Source organism: Diospyros lotus, chromosome 5, assembly GCF_014633365.1.
Source record: "Diospyros lotus cultivar Yz01 chromosome 5, ASM1463336v1, whole genome shotgun sequence".
NCBI lineage: Eukaryota > Viridiplantae > Streptophyta > Magnoliopsida > Ericales > Ebenaceae > Diospyros > Diospyros lotus.
Window position 1 is genome coordinate 33,538,070 of NC_068342.1, and position 18,532 is coordinate 33,556,601.

At 37.2% G+C, this 18,532-nt stretch overlaps 1 protein-coding gene across 1 annotated transcript in view; it reads left to right on the forward strand.

The window, feature by feature from the left end:
- The window catches only part of LOC127801462 (translation initiation factor IF3-1, mitochondrial), a 42,623-nt gene extending 24,526 nt beyond the window's left edge, over window positions 1–18,097 (forward strand). Inside the window, exons 5-8 of the mRNA XM_052336645.1 lie at window positions 5,824–5,880; window positions 6,872–6,940; window positions 16,522–16,584; window positions 16,685–18,097. Coding sequence (XP_052192605.1) covers window positions 5,824–5,880; window positions 6,872–6,940; window positions 16,522–16,584; window positions 16,685–17,473 — 978 coding nt within the window. The 3' untranslated portion in view covers window positions 17,474–18,097. The remainder of the gene's footprint in view (window positions 1–5,823; window positions 5,881–6,871; window positions 6,941–16,521; window positions 16,585–16,684) is intronic.
- The last annotated feature ends 435 nt before the right edge of the window (window positions 18,098–18,532 follow it).

Sequence of the window (18,532 nt, forward strand, 5' to 3'; positions counted from 1 at the left end):
ACTGCTTGAGTGGGCGAGATTCCGACTCCACTGAGTGAGTATATTAACTCTTCCACCCTTTTGGGAGAGGACATCGAATGATTAGAACTTTTTCTCCATTACTTTTTCTCTCATAGCTCTCTGTTCTCCTATTCTCCTCCCTATCTTGCATCTCTGCTCCTCATTCCTCCCTCTTTACTTCTGTTCGCCCTTGAATCACACTGATTCAAGGAATTCCCTTTGTCACACCGTGACATAGCCTTTGTTGGAGCAAGAAATGTAGACTCTCATGGTCAGTCTTAATTACAAAAGGATTGATCTCCAAATAATGTCGGCACTTATCCACGACCACCAACACTGCAATCAGCTCCTTATCGTATACACTCAAACCTAAATGCTTAGGAGTCAAACCTTGGCTAATGTAAGCCAATGATCTCCGCTCTTGCATTAGCACCGCCCCCACTCCATTGTCACAAGCATCGGTCTCCAGATCAAAAGGCTTAGAAAAATCGAGCAGTGCCAAAACAGGGGCTTGGGTCATGGCCTTCTTAAGGGCTCTAAAAGATGCCTCCACTTTAGGATTCTAATGAAAGTTATCCTTTTGAAGTAGCTCAATCAAAGGCCTACTGATTACCCCATAGTTTCGGACAAATTTTTTGTAGTATCCGATTAGTCCTAGAAACCGCCTCAGCTCCTTAATTGTTGCAGGCCTAGGCCAACTCACCATTGCTTCTATCTTCTTCGAATCATTACTTACTCCCCTTTTTAAAATAATATGGCATAAGTATTCCACCTCCCTTTGTCACAGCGGTGCCATGACACTTAGTAGCTCTCCTGATTCAGGGTGAATCTAGGTAGCGAGCTAGAACAGGGAAGAAGAATGTAGAGGGAAGTATAGAAGAGAAATGAAGGGAGAAAGAGAAATAAGAGAGAAAATAACAGAATCTTTGATTGAATTCCTTGAATGCCTTTAACAGAAGAAGGAACAAGCTTATATAGCTTGTCCCGTGAGTGCTGCCACAACTGATCTCACCCCTTCTAACCAACTATTTTGTCCTATTCTAGCACTTGAACACCTGACAGATTTTGCCATAACAAACTAACCAGCTGGAAAGTAATACACGCAAGAGAATAACTAAGGCAATACAATAAGTAATAACCGGTTTTAATCACAAATTAAGTCGCAAAAATCTGTTATCTCCTTGTCTCGTGACACCCTTTTGCAAAAGTACACTTAGAGAACTTGACATATAATTGATTAAATCTAAGGACTTCAAAGGCTGTCCGAAGGTGGACTAAATGTTACTCAAGGTTTGGATTGTATACAAGTATATCGTTAAAGAAAACAAGTATAAATTTCCACAAATAGGGGCTGAATATTTGGTTCATCAAGGCTTGGAAAGTGGTTGGGGCATTAGTAAGGGCGAAGGGCATAACAGTAAACTCATAAATCCCTTGTTGCGTGCAGAATGTTGTTTTTGGTATGTCAAATGGTTTCATTCTTATTTGATGATATCCAGCCCTAAGGTCCAATTTAGAAAAAATGGTAGCACCCCATTGAGTTCATCAAGCAAATCCTCAATGATAAGGATAGGAAATTTGTTTTTTATAGTAATAGAATTGAGTTGTCTATAGTCCACACATAATCGCCAAGTGCCATCCTTTTTTTTTTTTACGAGAAGCATTGGTAAAGCATAGGGACTTTGGCTAGATTGTATGATGGAATGGGCTAACATGTCTTTGACTTGTTTCTCAATTTTGATTTTTTGGACGGGTGCATAGTGATAAGACTGAATGTTTATAGGTTCTGCATTGGGCTTAATGTGGATAGAATGATCAAGAGGTCTTTGAGGTGGTAGGGATGTAGGTTCCACGAATAAGTTCTTAAATTCAGTCAATAATAAGTGCAAGTTGTCACAAGTGGTTACCTCATTTAGGAGTTCGACTATCGTCGGCCCTGTATTTGTTGGTTGATCCTCCGTATGCACTCCTCCTTCCTCATATTCCACCGCACATATAGAGTATAGTTGTGTGATCTTCTCTCTGTTCTTTCGTATCAACTTCTGCAATTGCCTTCCCAAAATTAACTTGCGCTCCCCTTGCTCCAAGCTTCCCACCAAAGTCAATTTCCTTCCGTCAATCTCCACCGTCACCTCCAACTTGTTGAAGTCAAAGGTCAATGGACTGATAGTCTTCATCCAATCGACCCCCAAGACAATATCACACCCCCTGAGCTCCAAAACCCTCAAATCAGCCACAAATGCAACCCCTTGCATCACCCACTTGAAATTAAAGCACTTGTGATAGCTGTACATTCTATTTCCGTAGGCTATTGTCATCGATGGTAGGTCCGTCTGAGTTAATTCACACTTGAGGTCTACGACAATAGCTTTATTCAAAAAGCTATGGGTGCTGCTGCTATCAATCAGCACCGCCAACCTTCTATTTCCCACCTAACCCTTAACCTGGATGATTTTTCCAGTAGGGCCACCTTTCAAGGCGTGAAAGGAAATCTAGCCTCCTTTATCCCCTTGTTTCTCCTCTACAATTTCCTCTTCACCCACTTCTTCTTCGAGCCGTTCCTCTTCTTCCTCACCTTCATCATTAAACCCTTCCATTTTCAGCATTAACCTTCAACATTGATGCCCTGGACCATACTTCTCATCACACTTGAAGCATAGGCCCAACTGCCCCTTTTGCTCCATAGTTGGGTTCTTGTTTGCCCTTGAGCCGGAACCATTCTTGGCCCCTCCTTGTTCGGCCGCCCATGTTGCAAACTTGAAATTTACCCCCAGAGGATGCGTTTGTACCCTTGCTATGCTGCGACCAAGGCTAGTTCCATGCCTTGTTCTTCTTGAATGCCGCCTCCCGTGTCAATTCTTGCAAGCGGGCCTTCTCTGTCGCTTGTTTAACCGTTTTTGGCCCTAGCATTTTAACTACTTATCACAGATCATCCTTCAACCCTGCTGATAAAACTTGATACAAAGTAGGGCTCGGGCAAACGCGAATGGGCCATTCCTATCACCACCCTTAATTCTTCAAACTTCCTTAAGTACTTTTGTACTGACCCATGTTGTCGTAGGCAGTGTTTTAAAAGGCGCTAGGCGCTAGTCGGGCACCAGGTTGGGGCCTAGTGTCTAGGCGATGCATAAAAAAATTATTTAAGTAAAATTTATATTATCTCAAATACACATACATACATATATGTTCATATATATATAAACAAATCATATATATAGGCTATATATATAAATCTATCTCTATTTATATATATATAAAGTTATAAACATATATTATATGTATATTATTATGCATATATATATATATATAAAGTTATTAGCAAATCGGGGTGATCACTACCATCCTCCACTACAGTGCGACCACAACCCAAGTCGACCCATGCCAATTGGCCATCAACGCCACTGCTTCGCCGCCGTTCCATCATCGTCTCCTTCCTGTAGCACTGCCAGATCCGACTGTTCCATCATCGTCACTTAGATCCAGCTGTCGGATGTTAGATCCATCCATCCATCTGATTTGGAATGGAGATGGAGTCGAGCGACCGACGAGCCCAAACCATGGTCACGAGAGGAGAGGATATAAAAGGGGAGGGGAAAATTGGGCACAAAAAACACGTCTGGGAGGCGTCGCCTTGGCCGCATCGGCTGTCTAGGCGCTGCCCGGGCCCGATTAATCAGGCTCGGTGCCTAAGCGGGCGATTTGAAGGAAATCGCAGCGGCCAGGGGCCGCCTAGCGCATTGTTGGCGCTGCTACCTTTTAGAACACTGGTCGCAGGTTATTGAATTCTTCCACTGTGTCTGCTATGCTCCTTTCTTTGAATCGGCCACATAATTCTTCCGTGAATGACACCCACGACACAATGTCCCCCTCCGATTGCTTCCAACTTTGGTACCAAGCGTTGACGGTATCATTGAGATACACTGCCGCCATCGTTACCTTCTGATCCTCTTTGATGCGATAAAATTCGAAGAATTGCTCACATCGGCAAACCCACCACCTCGGCTTCTCCCCTTCAAAGATTGGAATTTCCAATTGTGGTGTGAGAGTATGGATACTGCTTGAATAAGCCAGTCCCTTGCGATGGGCTTCTCGTTACCATGCAACCCGATCTTCCGCCCTACTCAACACCTCTAGCCTAGGCAAGATTCCATCTCTATCAAAGATCTATTTCGGCCCCAATCTTGAAGGAAATTCTTCCGGTAATCGAAATTGCGGCATGGCGGACAGCATGTTAAACATGCTGTTGACCTTTTGGCTGTAAAAGTCTGTCCTTTCTTGGCCCCTCTCCAGCTCCCTTATGCTGTCCCTTAGGGCCGCCATATCTTCTAGGCTTTGGTTCTTTATGGCCACCATGTCCTCTTGCTTGCGTGCCACACCAGACTCCAAAGCCTCCATACGCGCCTCGAGTTGCTTCAAACGCGCACCTTTCACCGTGACTCAAATTGTTCATTACCGACCGGCGTTCGTAACATTGCTCGTCTGCCGATATCCACGCCTTGCAGCTGTCGAAGATTAGTGGCTCTGATACCAAATTGTCAAGCCCTTAGATTAGGGTTTGACAATAGGGTGGAATTCCAAGAGGAATTCTGGTAAGAACAGAAATTAGGGAGAGAATGAGAGAGAGAATCTGTTATTCAATCCCAAAACTCCTCCTCCTTCTACAACAGCCTATTTATTAGGCGTACATCCAATCTGTTGGCTAACTAACCATCATTCCCGCCAATTCAACCTCCCTGCCCTGTTAGTTATACAGTTACCCACATTCCCTTGTTACATTTATACCCCCGGGTCCTAACACAAACTTCATCCATCCCACTAACATAAACTATAGTTTATCTACCTTTTTTTCATCCTATACTTGCTTAAGAATAACAGCAGATAATTTTTTTTTTTGGTTGCTTAGGACCCTGTCTAAAAGGTGCGGGATAGATATATAGGAATAAATTCAAAGCTTCTAACTATGGCCAGCTTTGGGTGAGCCGGTGAGGAGTGTTTATTCACTCTCCCACTTTCTATGATTTCAAAACTTCAAAAGTGTAATTTGAGTTAATCTGAAGATTTCTATGTCAGTTGTAGAATACATATTCTAATTTCACCTAATTGCTGTGGCATTGGAAAAGTGGATGTAGCAAGCTTTAATTTCGAAATTACTTCTTTTATCCTTTTCTAATATTGGACAGGGGAACTAGGAGTTTATCTTCTTTATGAGGTAGTAGAATAAATTGAATTGTGAGTATGCTTAACTTCGAGCCAGTTTCCAATGCCATGAATGGTCTGCAGATTGTGTAAAGCCATTATGCAGAACCAGAAAATTGTGCTACTTGGCATTTGGATTAATCTTATTTTCAATTTATGTTACCGCCTGTGACTAGATGTTTGAAGTTCTTATTCATCTTGCTACTGTGGAGTAAAAGTAAGCAAAATAGGTTCTGCTATCTGGTTATATTTTGGATCTTATTCCACAATCTGCCTTGAAGAGTTTTCGGTCAGGACCTTCAAATGATTCTTGCATTACTAAAAGTGGATTTGCCAATGGACTAGAGTTTTATGATCTTTTCAGCATTAGGTATAAATTTGAACTAGTTCAGTTGCAGATAGATGAATATTCTGTCAATTATATGGCACATCTAATTGAAAACTTTTTACAATGTAACTAGTATTATCTAGCCTAGTCCTACTTCAGTTCTGTTAGAAATCATAAATTTAATATAATTGTTATGCTCTTGTGAAAAAGAGAAACTGACTATTCAACCTCAAATGACACTTTGGTGTTAGATGTTTTTACAGTGCATGATCATTTATTTCTTCTATTTCTTGATGCAGTCTGAATTGACTTTACGCAAAGGTGACTGCAAAGAAGTCAGGTTTTCTGCTAAGACGGTAAGTCCTTTATGTAATATATTTGTTCTTAGTTCACATTTTCACTTAATTTTATCTTCTTAGGCTTCTTTATATATCAGAAATAAAGTACAATTTTTTAAATGCTGAAGGAGATTTGTGGATAAAATAATAGGAGAGTAGTATTGAGATTAGTATTATTTTACTGTACTTATTTATTTATTTCTTGGATGAAACATGAAAATCAATAAAATCTTCCAAGCTCAATATCGTCATTTAAGAAGTGTTTTATATTGATTAGGGATGTTGTGTCCTATAGCCTTGATGAATGATGAGGTGAGCGACTTTAACTTCTATCATTGTATTATCCAGTGGTATGGTAAGATTGTCAAATGCAACCCAGAGTTACATGCTTGCTTGAGTAATGGGAATTTACATTTCCCGGATTTAGTCACATTACTTTCTTGAGTTATTGGGTCTTTATGTTCCTGTCCAGGGGTATCCCTTGACTTGTCACTAAAGCCAGATGTCTAATACATTCAAGTCAGATTTAAGGTTCAACAGATTCAATTTGCAAGTTCCTTGGAAACATATGTTGCTATACACTGATTGTACTGCTTCTTGGTTCACCATAACTATTTTAGGGCATGCATGAGAAGAAGCAAAGACAAATGCACTAATATCCTAAATACATCATTACTTTTCTATACTACCATTTATATTTCATCTCAGTTTGGGTTTTGATCATGTTAAACTGCCAAATTGTGAAGTGTCATACAGAGGAGAACCAAAGGAGGTTTAGTTTTAAGTAACAGCTTTAAAAATTATACACATTCGAGGGATGTCACTGACTGATTAGACATCATTAATGGGCTATTAAATCCTGTTATTATGACAATGAACATACATAAAAAGGACACAAATAATCTGTAATGAGATGAGATTTTAAAGAACCATTGGGTTGCTGTTGAAACTAAACGTATTATATATGTTTATCTATGATTTCATATTTAGTTACTGCTGCTGTTTCCAGGAGCAAAAAGACCTTCAAATGAAAGCAGATACAATTAAGAGATTGATGGAGCGTGGTTATCGGGTCAAGGTACTTTCTTTCCCTTTCTTGAAGGTCATCTACTGGTTGTGTCACTTAGTTATGTGATATGATGATGTTCTATGGATGGATAAAGAGGAAAAATTCCTGCCAAACTTTTTCCCAGCAAAAGGATGGAGCTTAATTGAAATACTGGTAATATGAGAAATGGAGCCTGAGTTCTTGAAATTGATTCTTCGTATTCCTTGAACAATCAGTGTCCTTATTTTGCCTACATCCGCTTTTAGCTCCAAAATAATTTTTGCACTGAGATACCTTAAAATTGAAGACGGAAGGGGTAGTTTATTTGTGTAAATAAAGTCTTGTATTTTGAACAATTTTTCCATAAACAGAAAATTGGAAAATGTGTTCAAATGATTTTTTTTTTTTTCTACTAGAAATTTGTACTAACTGTTAGAAAACATCTTTAGGATGTTTTCCAGACAAAAATATGAGTTTTTCCAATATTTTCCAAATAGAAAACAAGAGCTTCTAGTTCAAACAAAATCAATATTACTGAGCCAAAAAAAACCTAGATCAGTATTAGTCGTATTTATATTAGTATAATATAATTAACAAAATATAAAATTTTAAAATTTAGTGTTGATAGTAATACTATATATAAATATCAACAACATCAATAAATAGAAAATTTGATTAATAACAAATAATAATATAAAATTATAATTTTAAAATTGAGTAATAATTAATAATATTGTAATCTTAATAATATCACAATATTAGTATTATAGATAGTACAAATATTAATAAATAAGAAAATTGACTAAATAATAAATATTAAAATACTAATAATAACAATATTGGTATTATAAAATTTCTAAAGTTTTAATGAGAATTAAAATTGAGAATCAATATCAATAATGACCATCCTTAATATTGTATTGGTAAATTGATCTACTATTATCAATATAATTTATTCAGAATTACAATATTACTTATAAATTATTTTCACTAAAAGTATGTTATTATCGGTATCACAGTTATTAATAATATTATAATAACAGTAGTAGTAACAGAATACTACTACTGTTATGTAATTATTTGAAATTTTTTTAAAACAAACAATGGTGATTGAACATCATTTTTTGCTTTTGTTTTCAAAATTTTAATAACAAAAAAAAATTGAAAACAAAAGTGCAACCAAACAGGCCTTTAACATGTTTGACAACATTGTTCTGGTAATGCTCAGAACAGGCGCCCCTACCCCGGTGGCCCCACACCATGGGAGGGGGGTAAATCAGGACCCGAGCTCCCTTGGTTTCGAACCCGGGAGCATCCGCACTTGCGGTACCTCCACGAGAGCGCCAGAGCCACTCGGGCTGAGCCCTGGGGGCGTTTGTCAACATTGTTGAAGATGGGAGAAGATGGCAGAGGTATCTGGCAACTCCTCCAACCCTTTCTTAGTTGCCGGTTAGCTAGGAGTGGGCAACTCCCAGATTAGATCTGGAAGTTGGTGATTTAGGAGTGTGGGAGGGGAATAAATGAAAACCCCATTTCTTTATTTTCAAAATTTTTGAAAATGAGAGCAAATGTCCAAACGTTGTTTTCCTATTTTTGTTGTCAAAATAGTCAAAAGGAAAGCTCTACCAAACATGCCCTCAGGGGGTTTAGTTATGGAAAACATGACCTATTTTTCTAATCTTTTCCACTGAAAACAAACTGGTAAACTCGTCAAACGAGAAATTTTCAAATAGTAAATAGAAAATTCTGTTTTTCTGTTTTCTAAATTTATGACTGCTAGAAAACTTTTTTAGGATGTTTTCTTCACTAATATAATGGTTTTCCCATTTTTTCAATTAGAAGACATTAGCTACTAGCCTAACCAAGGAAATATTAATTTTATTTATATTAATATCAATATACATTGAAAATATGAATTTTAAGTATTTATAATAAATAATGTATAATATAAAAATACTAATAATATTAATAAATAAAAATTTGATTAATAATAAATAATTTATTATCATAGTATAATATTAAATTTGAGTAATAATCAATAATATGATATAATAATATTTATCATATTTTCATCAAAAAATAATATTTATTATATTAATAGTATCAAATATTATTATTCTAAATAGCAAAAATATTATCGATATTAAAAATGACTAATAATAAATATTAAAAATGTCAATACTAGCAATACTATTACTGCAACACTAAGCTTTTATTCCACAATATGGGGTTAGTATAAGGTTGGCTATATGAGTTCTAACTCTCTAGCCATTTCTATCTATGACCTTGTGAGTGTTTTCAAAATCGCTAAGCTTAGAAGGCCAACGAAGGTTACACATAAAGTGCAAAGTGAAGCACATGTTTAAGTGAAGTTTAGCAGGCGCATAAATGAAATACAGATTAAAGAGATTAAAAAATATAAAATATTAAAAAAATATTTATAAAACTAAATAAGAATGAAGGCTGCAAAGTTAACAAAAGATGAGACATCATTTACCATTTATATTTAATACCCATTTACAAGTTCATACAATCATAGCAAAAAAGCATAAGGAAAAAATCATCCCTAATTTACAGCAATCCCCAATCAATCAACTCTTAATTTACAACAATCTCCAATCAATCAACAATCCCTAGTTTACAACAATCATAATAAATGAGAAATTCATAATTTACACCTAAGTACATGTTCCTTAAATATTTATTGCTCAGTAAATATAGTTTAGTGTTCTTTCTTTTTAAAATGTACATGTGATAACTCCTTTTGGCAAGGAGTCCATACAAGCAGCCACACCATTGCAAAAATTTAAACAAATCCAATCATTCATATTGTCTAATTAAAAAAAAAAAGAAAGAAAAACCAAGCATATTTTTTAGGTGCACTTTTTAGCAGTTCAAAGCTCAGGTAAAAATGCAGTGTAAGCGCTCTTTAATCGCACCCAACTAAAGTTGATGAGCTTCACACCAGAGATGTCAAACAAGTTGGCAGCCCGTGGGCTCGCCCAGCCTGCTTGGCCTAACTTGTTGCTCTTCTATCATAAGCAAATGTTTTAGCTCTTTTCACGACTTTGCTCCTCTCGCATCCACTACTCTTGTAGGTCTTGGTGGTAGGGCAGTAGGAGTTAAGGCAATAGGATTAGTGGACAAAAATGGCCTAAGTTGGAAGGGTAGACTTCGGCCTTAAGTTGATGACCAATAGATCTCGGGGAATCCCCTTCTTTTTAAATTATACCAAAAAAGATAAAAGTTGTACTTTTAACTCTCTAAGTTGATGTTCCTAGCCGTACTTGTTACTTTTTATATTAGTTTTAATTGACTAGTTCCTCCTGTTGCCTTACCTTGGAACCAATAGGTCCTCTCTCTTTAATGGGTGATGAGTGGGCAATATTGACTCTAAAACTAGAGAGCCTGGCTATTTAGATTTCCGGGAAGGAGTCCACTTTTGGGAAAAGGCTTTTTATCTTTTACCTTTCCCCTAAAGTGTCACGGAAGGTGGGGGGTAGTTTTTGGCTTGACTCATACTGTAGCGAGCCAGTCTTTGCTAGGCTTGCCATTTTATAAGGTCAGCCCAAGCGCATTGTAGTTGGGCCCATGGACTTGACTCATCTACTGGCTAAACTCAACTTAGGCCTATAGGCCCATCTTGTGGGCTTGACCCATCAAGCCAGACCGAATTTTAGTTTTATAAACAAATAAAATTATAAATAATTCAATTTTTAATTTGAATTGTTGATATTTAATTTAATAACTCTAATACTTTAATCAAATTCACAATGACAATCAATAAATCCCAAATAATTTATATCTCATGCACAATTTTGAACTTTTTTACAAGAAAACTATCTTATACACAGAAGGCATAATCACTTTAAAAAATTCAAAATGTATAAATAAATATGTTTCACATACATCAACTGTTGGAGTTTGAATAAATAATATGAAGTAATTTTTATTACTTCTAAATATTCATGAAATTTAATACTACTTTAAAAGTGGAATCATAAACTGTTAAAAGTTTCAATTTTCAAATTTATTAACTTCTACATTCTAAATTTTTTATTTTACAAGTAGAATTTTCATTTTTAATTTTTTTTATATCTTAGATATTAATTAAATAAATATATTTTTGAAAATTATTTTTAAACTGCCATAAAAATGGTAAGCTTGGCAAGCTTTTGTTGGGCTCAACCCATTAGCTCGGCTCAGGAGCTTGACAGTCTGGCTCTGTGTGGCCCACTTTAGGCAGGCTCACAGGCCGAGCCCTGGCCCTGTTTAGTGCTAATAGATTGAGCCCAGGCTCGACTCGTCTCTTTAGAGCCAATGGTGGGCCCGGGCTGGCCCAACCCCTTTAACATCACTACTTCACACACAAAAAGCCCTAAGCATGTTGCGCTTCATAAGTGCGCTTTTCTAAAAATTAGACCAATGCGTTTATGATTATCATTAATATTGTAATATCAACAAAATATGTATTGCAATTGTAGTAATATCATTAATATTGTATTAGTAATATTAATCCTAGAATATTGTCAATCTAATTTATTCATAATTTTTTATATAATCACTTACCCAACAAAACTCTAATATAATAATACCACTAATAAATTGTTTTTCGGGGAGACAAGATTATAACTCATGATCTAGTGGAAGAGCAATGAGGCTCACGAGACTTGAACTCAAAACTTTGGGCTCACCAACATGTCTAGCCTCAAGGTTGAGACTCGGGCAATTCTGAAAAAATATAGAACCGAGAAGGAGAATAGAAATGGAGGGAGAATTTGAAAGGAGGGAGGATTTGGAGAGAGAAAAAGGGAGGGAAAGAGAAATTGAGAGCAAAAGAATCTGTATTAATTCTCAACATAGCTCTCATCCTCTACACTTAGCCTATTTGTAGGCTCTTCCTTTCAGTTGTAATGTCTGATTGAAAAGGTACAATCGATTACAACACTAATTGAAGGGTACAACATAGCTTATGTATTAATAGCATAATGACTAGGATACCCCTGGGGTCATGACAATCCCCTCACCTTAAGAGAGTTCTTGTCCCCAAGAACTTGTAGCGACTGGCTACGGTTCAACCAGTCCCTGCTTTCACTGCCTGATTTATCCTTCTCTTTTTCTTTCTCCTTTGTTTTTCCTCATTGAAGAGTTGATGTGTGTGTAGCAGTGGTCGCAGCCTTTGAATGTTCTTCCTCCACCTCAGTCCTTTCTTCAAACTCAACAGCCTGTATAGAGTGCAGCTGAGACTCTTGAGCCCCTTTCTGTAATAATTTCTTAAACTTCTTCCTGGTGATCACCATGCACTCCCCAGTTTCTTCTTGGAGAACAACTTCTTCTTCTTCTTTTTCTTCTTCTTCTTCTTCATCTAATCCTTCCATGTTCAGTAACAGTCGCCTGCATTGGTGACCTGGACGGAATTTGTCTCCGCATTTATAGCATGATCCCAGCTGCCTCCTCTGCTCTGGCATAGGATTTTTGACGGCATGAAGGTTAGTGTAATCCTTGGGATTTCCTTAGTTCATTCCTACTGTTGTAGCCCCAGGATTTCCTTCCAATTGCTGACTGGTGGTAGGATCATTATTCATTACTCAGTAGGATTCTGTGCTTTTGAAGATTGCTTCAAGAGGAAGCTCCTGTAACCTTGCCTTTTCAGCAGCCTGTTTCACTGTTGCAGGCATCATCATCTTGACTGCAGGCCTCAATTCATCTTTTAAACCACTAATGAAGCTGGATACAAAGTATTGCTCTGTTAGGGCTGGCTGGGAATTCCAAATTAGAGACCTTAATTCCTCAAATCTAGTTAGATACTCAACAACCAATCCATCCTGTCTTAATTTGTTACTGTTCAATCACATCAGTCATGTTCTTCTCTCCAAAACAGTCACACAAATCTTCAGCAAAATCAACCCAACTGACCTCAAATATCCACCCTTGGTACCAAGAATCAGCCATATCATTTAGATAGGCTGCTGCCAGGTTAATTCTCTGCCCCTCTGCCACATTGTAAAACTGAAAGAACCTTTCACACTGGCGGATCCACCACCTCGGCTTCGATCCCTCAAGCAACGGTATCTCTAACCTTGGCATTGAGGTGTAATTAGAGGTCTGAGAGGGGGATCCCCTTACCTGAATTACCGGTTCCAGGATTGGAAGTTCCTCTGTCTCTCGCACTCCAGAGGCTCTAGGGAGGATGCCGTTGCTAGGCAGAATCGGATCTGAGACTGTTCGTGGAGGAAACTCCGGTGACAACCAGAATTGAGTTAATGATGACAGCATATTGAACATGCTGTTTGTACTTTGGCCATATTGATCCACTGTCTCCTGGTGTTTCTCCAATTCTCTCTGCATACTCTCTCGAGTTGCATCGAGATCCTCTCACACATTCTCCCTTTTGGCCGAGATGTCCTCCTTGCTGCGGCTCACAGCCTCCTGAGTCTGCAACATCCCCATTTCCAACACCCCCGTCCTTGATTCCAGCTGTTTCATCCTTGTGCCTTCGACCATCCCTCAGTAACCTGGTCTGAATGCGCCTTAGTCTTGCAGAGGTTTCCCAATCCGGGTCACTGCCTGAACGCCGATGATTGCAATCACCAATAGTGTGCGTAAAATGGCTGGCACTGTTTTCGGCACTGATTGCCGATGATCTCAATTCCCCTGGATTTCTGATCACCAGATCTGGGTGGAATTGCTGTAGATCAGCAATTGCCCAGCTTCTTCTTCCAACCCCCGCCTACCAAAATCGCCTTAACTCACTCCAGCAGCTGAGGACCACCGGCTTTGATACCAAAATGTCAATCCTCGGAGTTGAGACTTGGCAATTCTGGAAAAATATAGAAGAATCGAGAAGGAGAATACCAACGGAGGGAGACTTTGAAAGGAGGGAGGATTTTGAGAGAGAAAAAGGGAGGGAAAGAGAAATTGAGAGGAAAAGAATCTGTAGTCATTCTCAGCATAACTCTCATCCTCTATACTTAGCCTATTTATAGGATCTTCCTTTCAGTTGTAATTTCTAACTGAAAAGGTATAATCGAACAGCATTAGCTGAATGGTACAACACAGCTTATGTATTAATAGTGTAATGACTAGGATGCCCCTGGGGTTGTGACAACACTGCCACCTACCATTGGGGTACGACGTTAGTGGCTATTAATCAATTGTTATCATTAGAAGTATAATATTATGAATATCACAAGTATTGTATTTAAGTATTAATTTATAATAACACTAGTAATATAAATATTTATAGTTTAAGGTTATAATAAAATTATTAATTTCAAGATATTGCATTATATAACAATTGAACACATCTTGTATAACCATTTTGAGCACTTTTTTCAGTTTTCAATCTAAGAAAATAGTTCTCCATAAACACATTTTCTAAATTTTCTGTGGGAAAGGTAACTGGAGATGAAGTGAAATATCAGAAAATACTTGCTGCAACTTGAGAACCCCGGAGTTTTCAATTGTCCTAGGTGCTTTTCCCATTTTTCATGGCTAAAACCTGCACAGCATATTGCTGAATTATGATTGCCTCTTCTAGTTGCTCGAACTTTAAAATAGCATCATCATGGTTGACTTGGTTTGCTTCACTTAGAGGTTGCAATTTATGTTCCAGGTCATATGACTCATTGACCTATAAATATAACATAATACAAGTCAACCTGAACTTGAACACGACATGATTAATTAATTGTGTCAACTGTCAAATACCTAAACCCAAACATAACTCCTTTTTTCATGGATAACATGACCCAACTGATATGTCCTGTTTATCTGATGGATTGTGTCAACGCATACTGACATTTGCAGTCCGTTAAACTTATTTAATAAAATAAATCATGAAGCAATGCGATATGAATAACCCATTTACTCATGTAAAAATCAAAATCTATTTATATTTAATATGATGCATAACATTAAATAACATGACACAACTGATATGTCCCGTTTATCTGATGGATTGTGTCAACGCATACTGACATTTGCAGTCCGTTAAACTTATTTAATAAAATAAATCATGAAGCAATGCGATATGAATAACCCATTTACTCATGTAAAAAGCAAAATCTATATATATTTAATATGATGCATAACATTAATTACATAAACTATATAAAAATAACTAAACTAAAGGTCTACAACATCTAATATAAATTTCACTGCCAAAATTAAATAAAAATAACTTAAACAATACATTACATAATTGAGAATTCATGACATTGTCAACATGAAATCTGATTTGAAATTTCAAACAATAAATATGGAAAGATATACATAAAAACTAAAATCCAAATTGAATTTCAACAATGCAAAAATAAAAATAATAATTAATATCTTTCATTACAAACCAAATTAAATCAGCACAAATTAAAAGTTTAATGTTTAGAGTCCAAATATAACAAAATACAACCCCCTCCATTTTTACATGCCAACTTGAGGTCCTATTTAAACTTTAAACTACAAGGCTACATAACAAAAAAACTAAAAATATTAGGGCTGTAAAACTTTTTATTATTTCTTTTTAATTATTAAATTTATGAAATCTTATATATATACCTTTTAATTATTGTGTGTGTTTTTTAAATGGCTATGTGGGTCATTTTGTTTTAAGCATGTTAAATGGGTTATATTTATGTAGGCGACGTGGTTTGACGCAATTAACCCATTTAATTAAATACATGTTAATTTCAAGTTAAATAGCTTTATTCCAACCTGACTCAATTTTGCGTCAGGTTTGGGTTGACCCTCATTTTGATAGAACTTGTTTAAGCCTAACGCAAACCTGTTAAATTCGTGCCACATTAACCGGTTGTGTACCTATGTGCCTTACCTAGCTTGACTGGAGTCTGGATCAATATTATCCAACCACCATTAGAAACTTTTAAATGATCAATTTTCCTCAATATATTGCGAGTTAAAGTCCTTGTAGACACCCCACTAGTGGAATCAATGCTTGGTTAATTGTTGTTATTGTTAGTGCCCTCTGGAGTCAATTTTTAATTTTATTAATTAGGGTATCCAACTTTTAATTTTACTTCAATTATAGACTACTGTTAAACTCCATTACATCTTGTTTTTTAACTGATGATATGTAAGGGTAAGGCTGATATGAAATTTTGGAGATGATGTGACAGTCACGTTTGCACGTCTCTCTCTCTCTCTCTCTCTCTCTACGCTGCAATCCGCCACTGTTGAAGACAGCAAAACCCTAACTGAGGAAAAATCCTGCTGGAGAAAGAGGCTCGGTCGGCAACCAACAGCTGAGCAGCTGTGTCCACTGAAAAAGTAGATCTACGAGATTAGGCTGGAAAAAACCTAGCTTCAGGAAGTGGTTTTTTTCAAAAATTTCTCTTCCTGTTTAGAAGTTTATGTTCATTGTTGCCAAAATTTCAAGATCTTAGTTCTTACTGGAGGTGGGTTCTTCAAGACTTCAGGGTTAATTTTTGTTACATTAAAAAGGGTTCATGGTAGAACTTTTGGCTGTATGATTTGTTCTTTGTATGGTCTCGTATTCTAGATCTTGGAAGACAAATCCAGGTTCCTTTTTTGATTTTCAGCCACTCTTTTCCTAATGAGCTAACAGCTAATTTCCGTTCTATATTCTTATACAGTGTGCAGCCATGGGTACTGAAGAGCAGGACTTGGGAGGACTGTTAAATCGTCTTTCTGCTTTGGTATCGTCTTTATCCTTGTCTTCTCTTATAGTAGACCATATCAAAGATGATGCTTGCTTCCTGTCTTTTGCTGCACCTTCACCGTTTATAATTTATCCAGATTGAAGATGTTTCTATAATAGAAAGTGGACCGAGAGTGGAAAAAAAACAGGCATACGTTATTGTCAGGCATGTCAAGTTTGGCCCATCGAAGAAGGGGTCAGGAAAGAAAACATCCAAAGTCGCTTCATCGGAAGTTCACTCTTCTCCCCTTAGTCAAAACAACTTCCACTCTGAGGAAATTGTGGATGCTGCTGAATCAGGAGCCGAAGCAGAGGATGAAATCCATACAGACGAGCCAGAAAAGAGAAACCCTTCTTGGTCAGTGTTTGATGCGGATGATGGTTCCGACAATGTGTTTGATTTTCGGGGTGGTGACAAGGCTGCGCAACACTCTGGAGAATCTTCTCCCCTTAAGGCTCCAACAGGTATAGAGAATAGGTACAGAAGGCAGACAAGCAACACGAATCCATCTACAAAATCGATGGATCTTAAAGGCTTTGGTTCAAGAGATTCAACAAGATCAGTTCCTAAATCAACCACCCCCCATCAGAGGCAGTCGCAATTCTTCCCAGATGCCTCGCCCACAAGAAAAATTGAGCAGTTGGAAACGGATGCGTCCGTCATTCAGCAAGAGCAGTTGCATCGCAGTGCTCCCGACTCCTCATCGCCTGGCTATGGTATGTTCAGCACTCCAAAACCCAACGATTTGGCCCAGAAAAATGGTACACCGGCAGGAGTTAATAGGTACAAGGCAGGAAATAATTTTGATTCGACCAGACATAATCCTAGTCCTCGGGGCGACTCTTCAAGGTTGAACCGAGATCGCCAAGCTAAGTTTCAACGTTAGCATAAAAATGCTTATGATGAGCTGTCTGTCCCTGCTTTGCCAATAAATTCTCCGCTGAAATTCCCTACACCTCCTACACGTTGCGCCGCTTACTTCCCATAAGTCGTGAGATGCTCGTGTTTGATTGAGCAAGATATATATATATGTTATTGAAGATGAATTTTTTAAAGGCATCCAAGGCCAAGGGTACCTCACCTCCCCTGGAAGGTCACTGCACCCCTCCCTCTTCCTTTAAATGGCACCGCATCCCCATTTGTGTTATATTGGATGTACAAATTGAAGCAAAGCCCCCCTCTTGGCGGGGCAGGGGCTGCTATAATTTTCACATTTTTTGCATCAAATTAATTTATTCCTTAATTGAACAAAATGGATTATGCAGGGTGCTGCTGAGGTTTCGGCTTCATGGTATTTGTTTTTGCAGGCGACTTTGCTTCTACTCGTTTGCAAAAAGGAGGCTTCAATTATTCAAATTCGTATGACAAGTCAAAGAACCAAGTTTACCATTTCTATTATTATAATTAATCTTATTATTGCGGACAAAATCATATATAGTTGCTAACAAAAGAGAGAAAAAAAAAAAAAAAAAAAACGTTGACACTAAAATGTTTATTTTATTATCCATAACTCTGAAGATGCAATAAAATATTAAAGGCGTATTAACTTGCCGTCACCAACATATAATTAACCTAAAAGGTCATTTGGGTGTCTTACTGATTTTTTATGTTTGAATAATAAAAACAAAAAAATGACTTTTACCCAACCGCAAATCATTGCCAAATTTTCTACTGTTTAGTTTTGTTTACGTTAAATATTTTTATCGGGAATATGATGAAAATTATAGTTTCACGTAGAATATTGTCTTAAGCAAAATGTAAAATAAATTAGATCAACATACATATTTTACAAACAAATGTCAAACCAACATTTGCATACATTTGAAGGCAGCTTTCATTTTTTTTGTTGAAATTTTTTATAATGCGAGCCACATCCAGATATATGTTGGTGAGTAGTTTTTATGTAATTTATTATAAGAAAATTATTTATTGATTTAAATTTTCT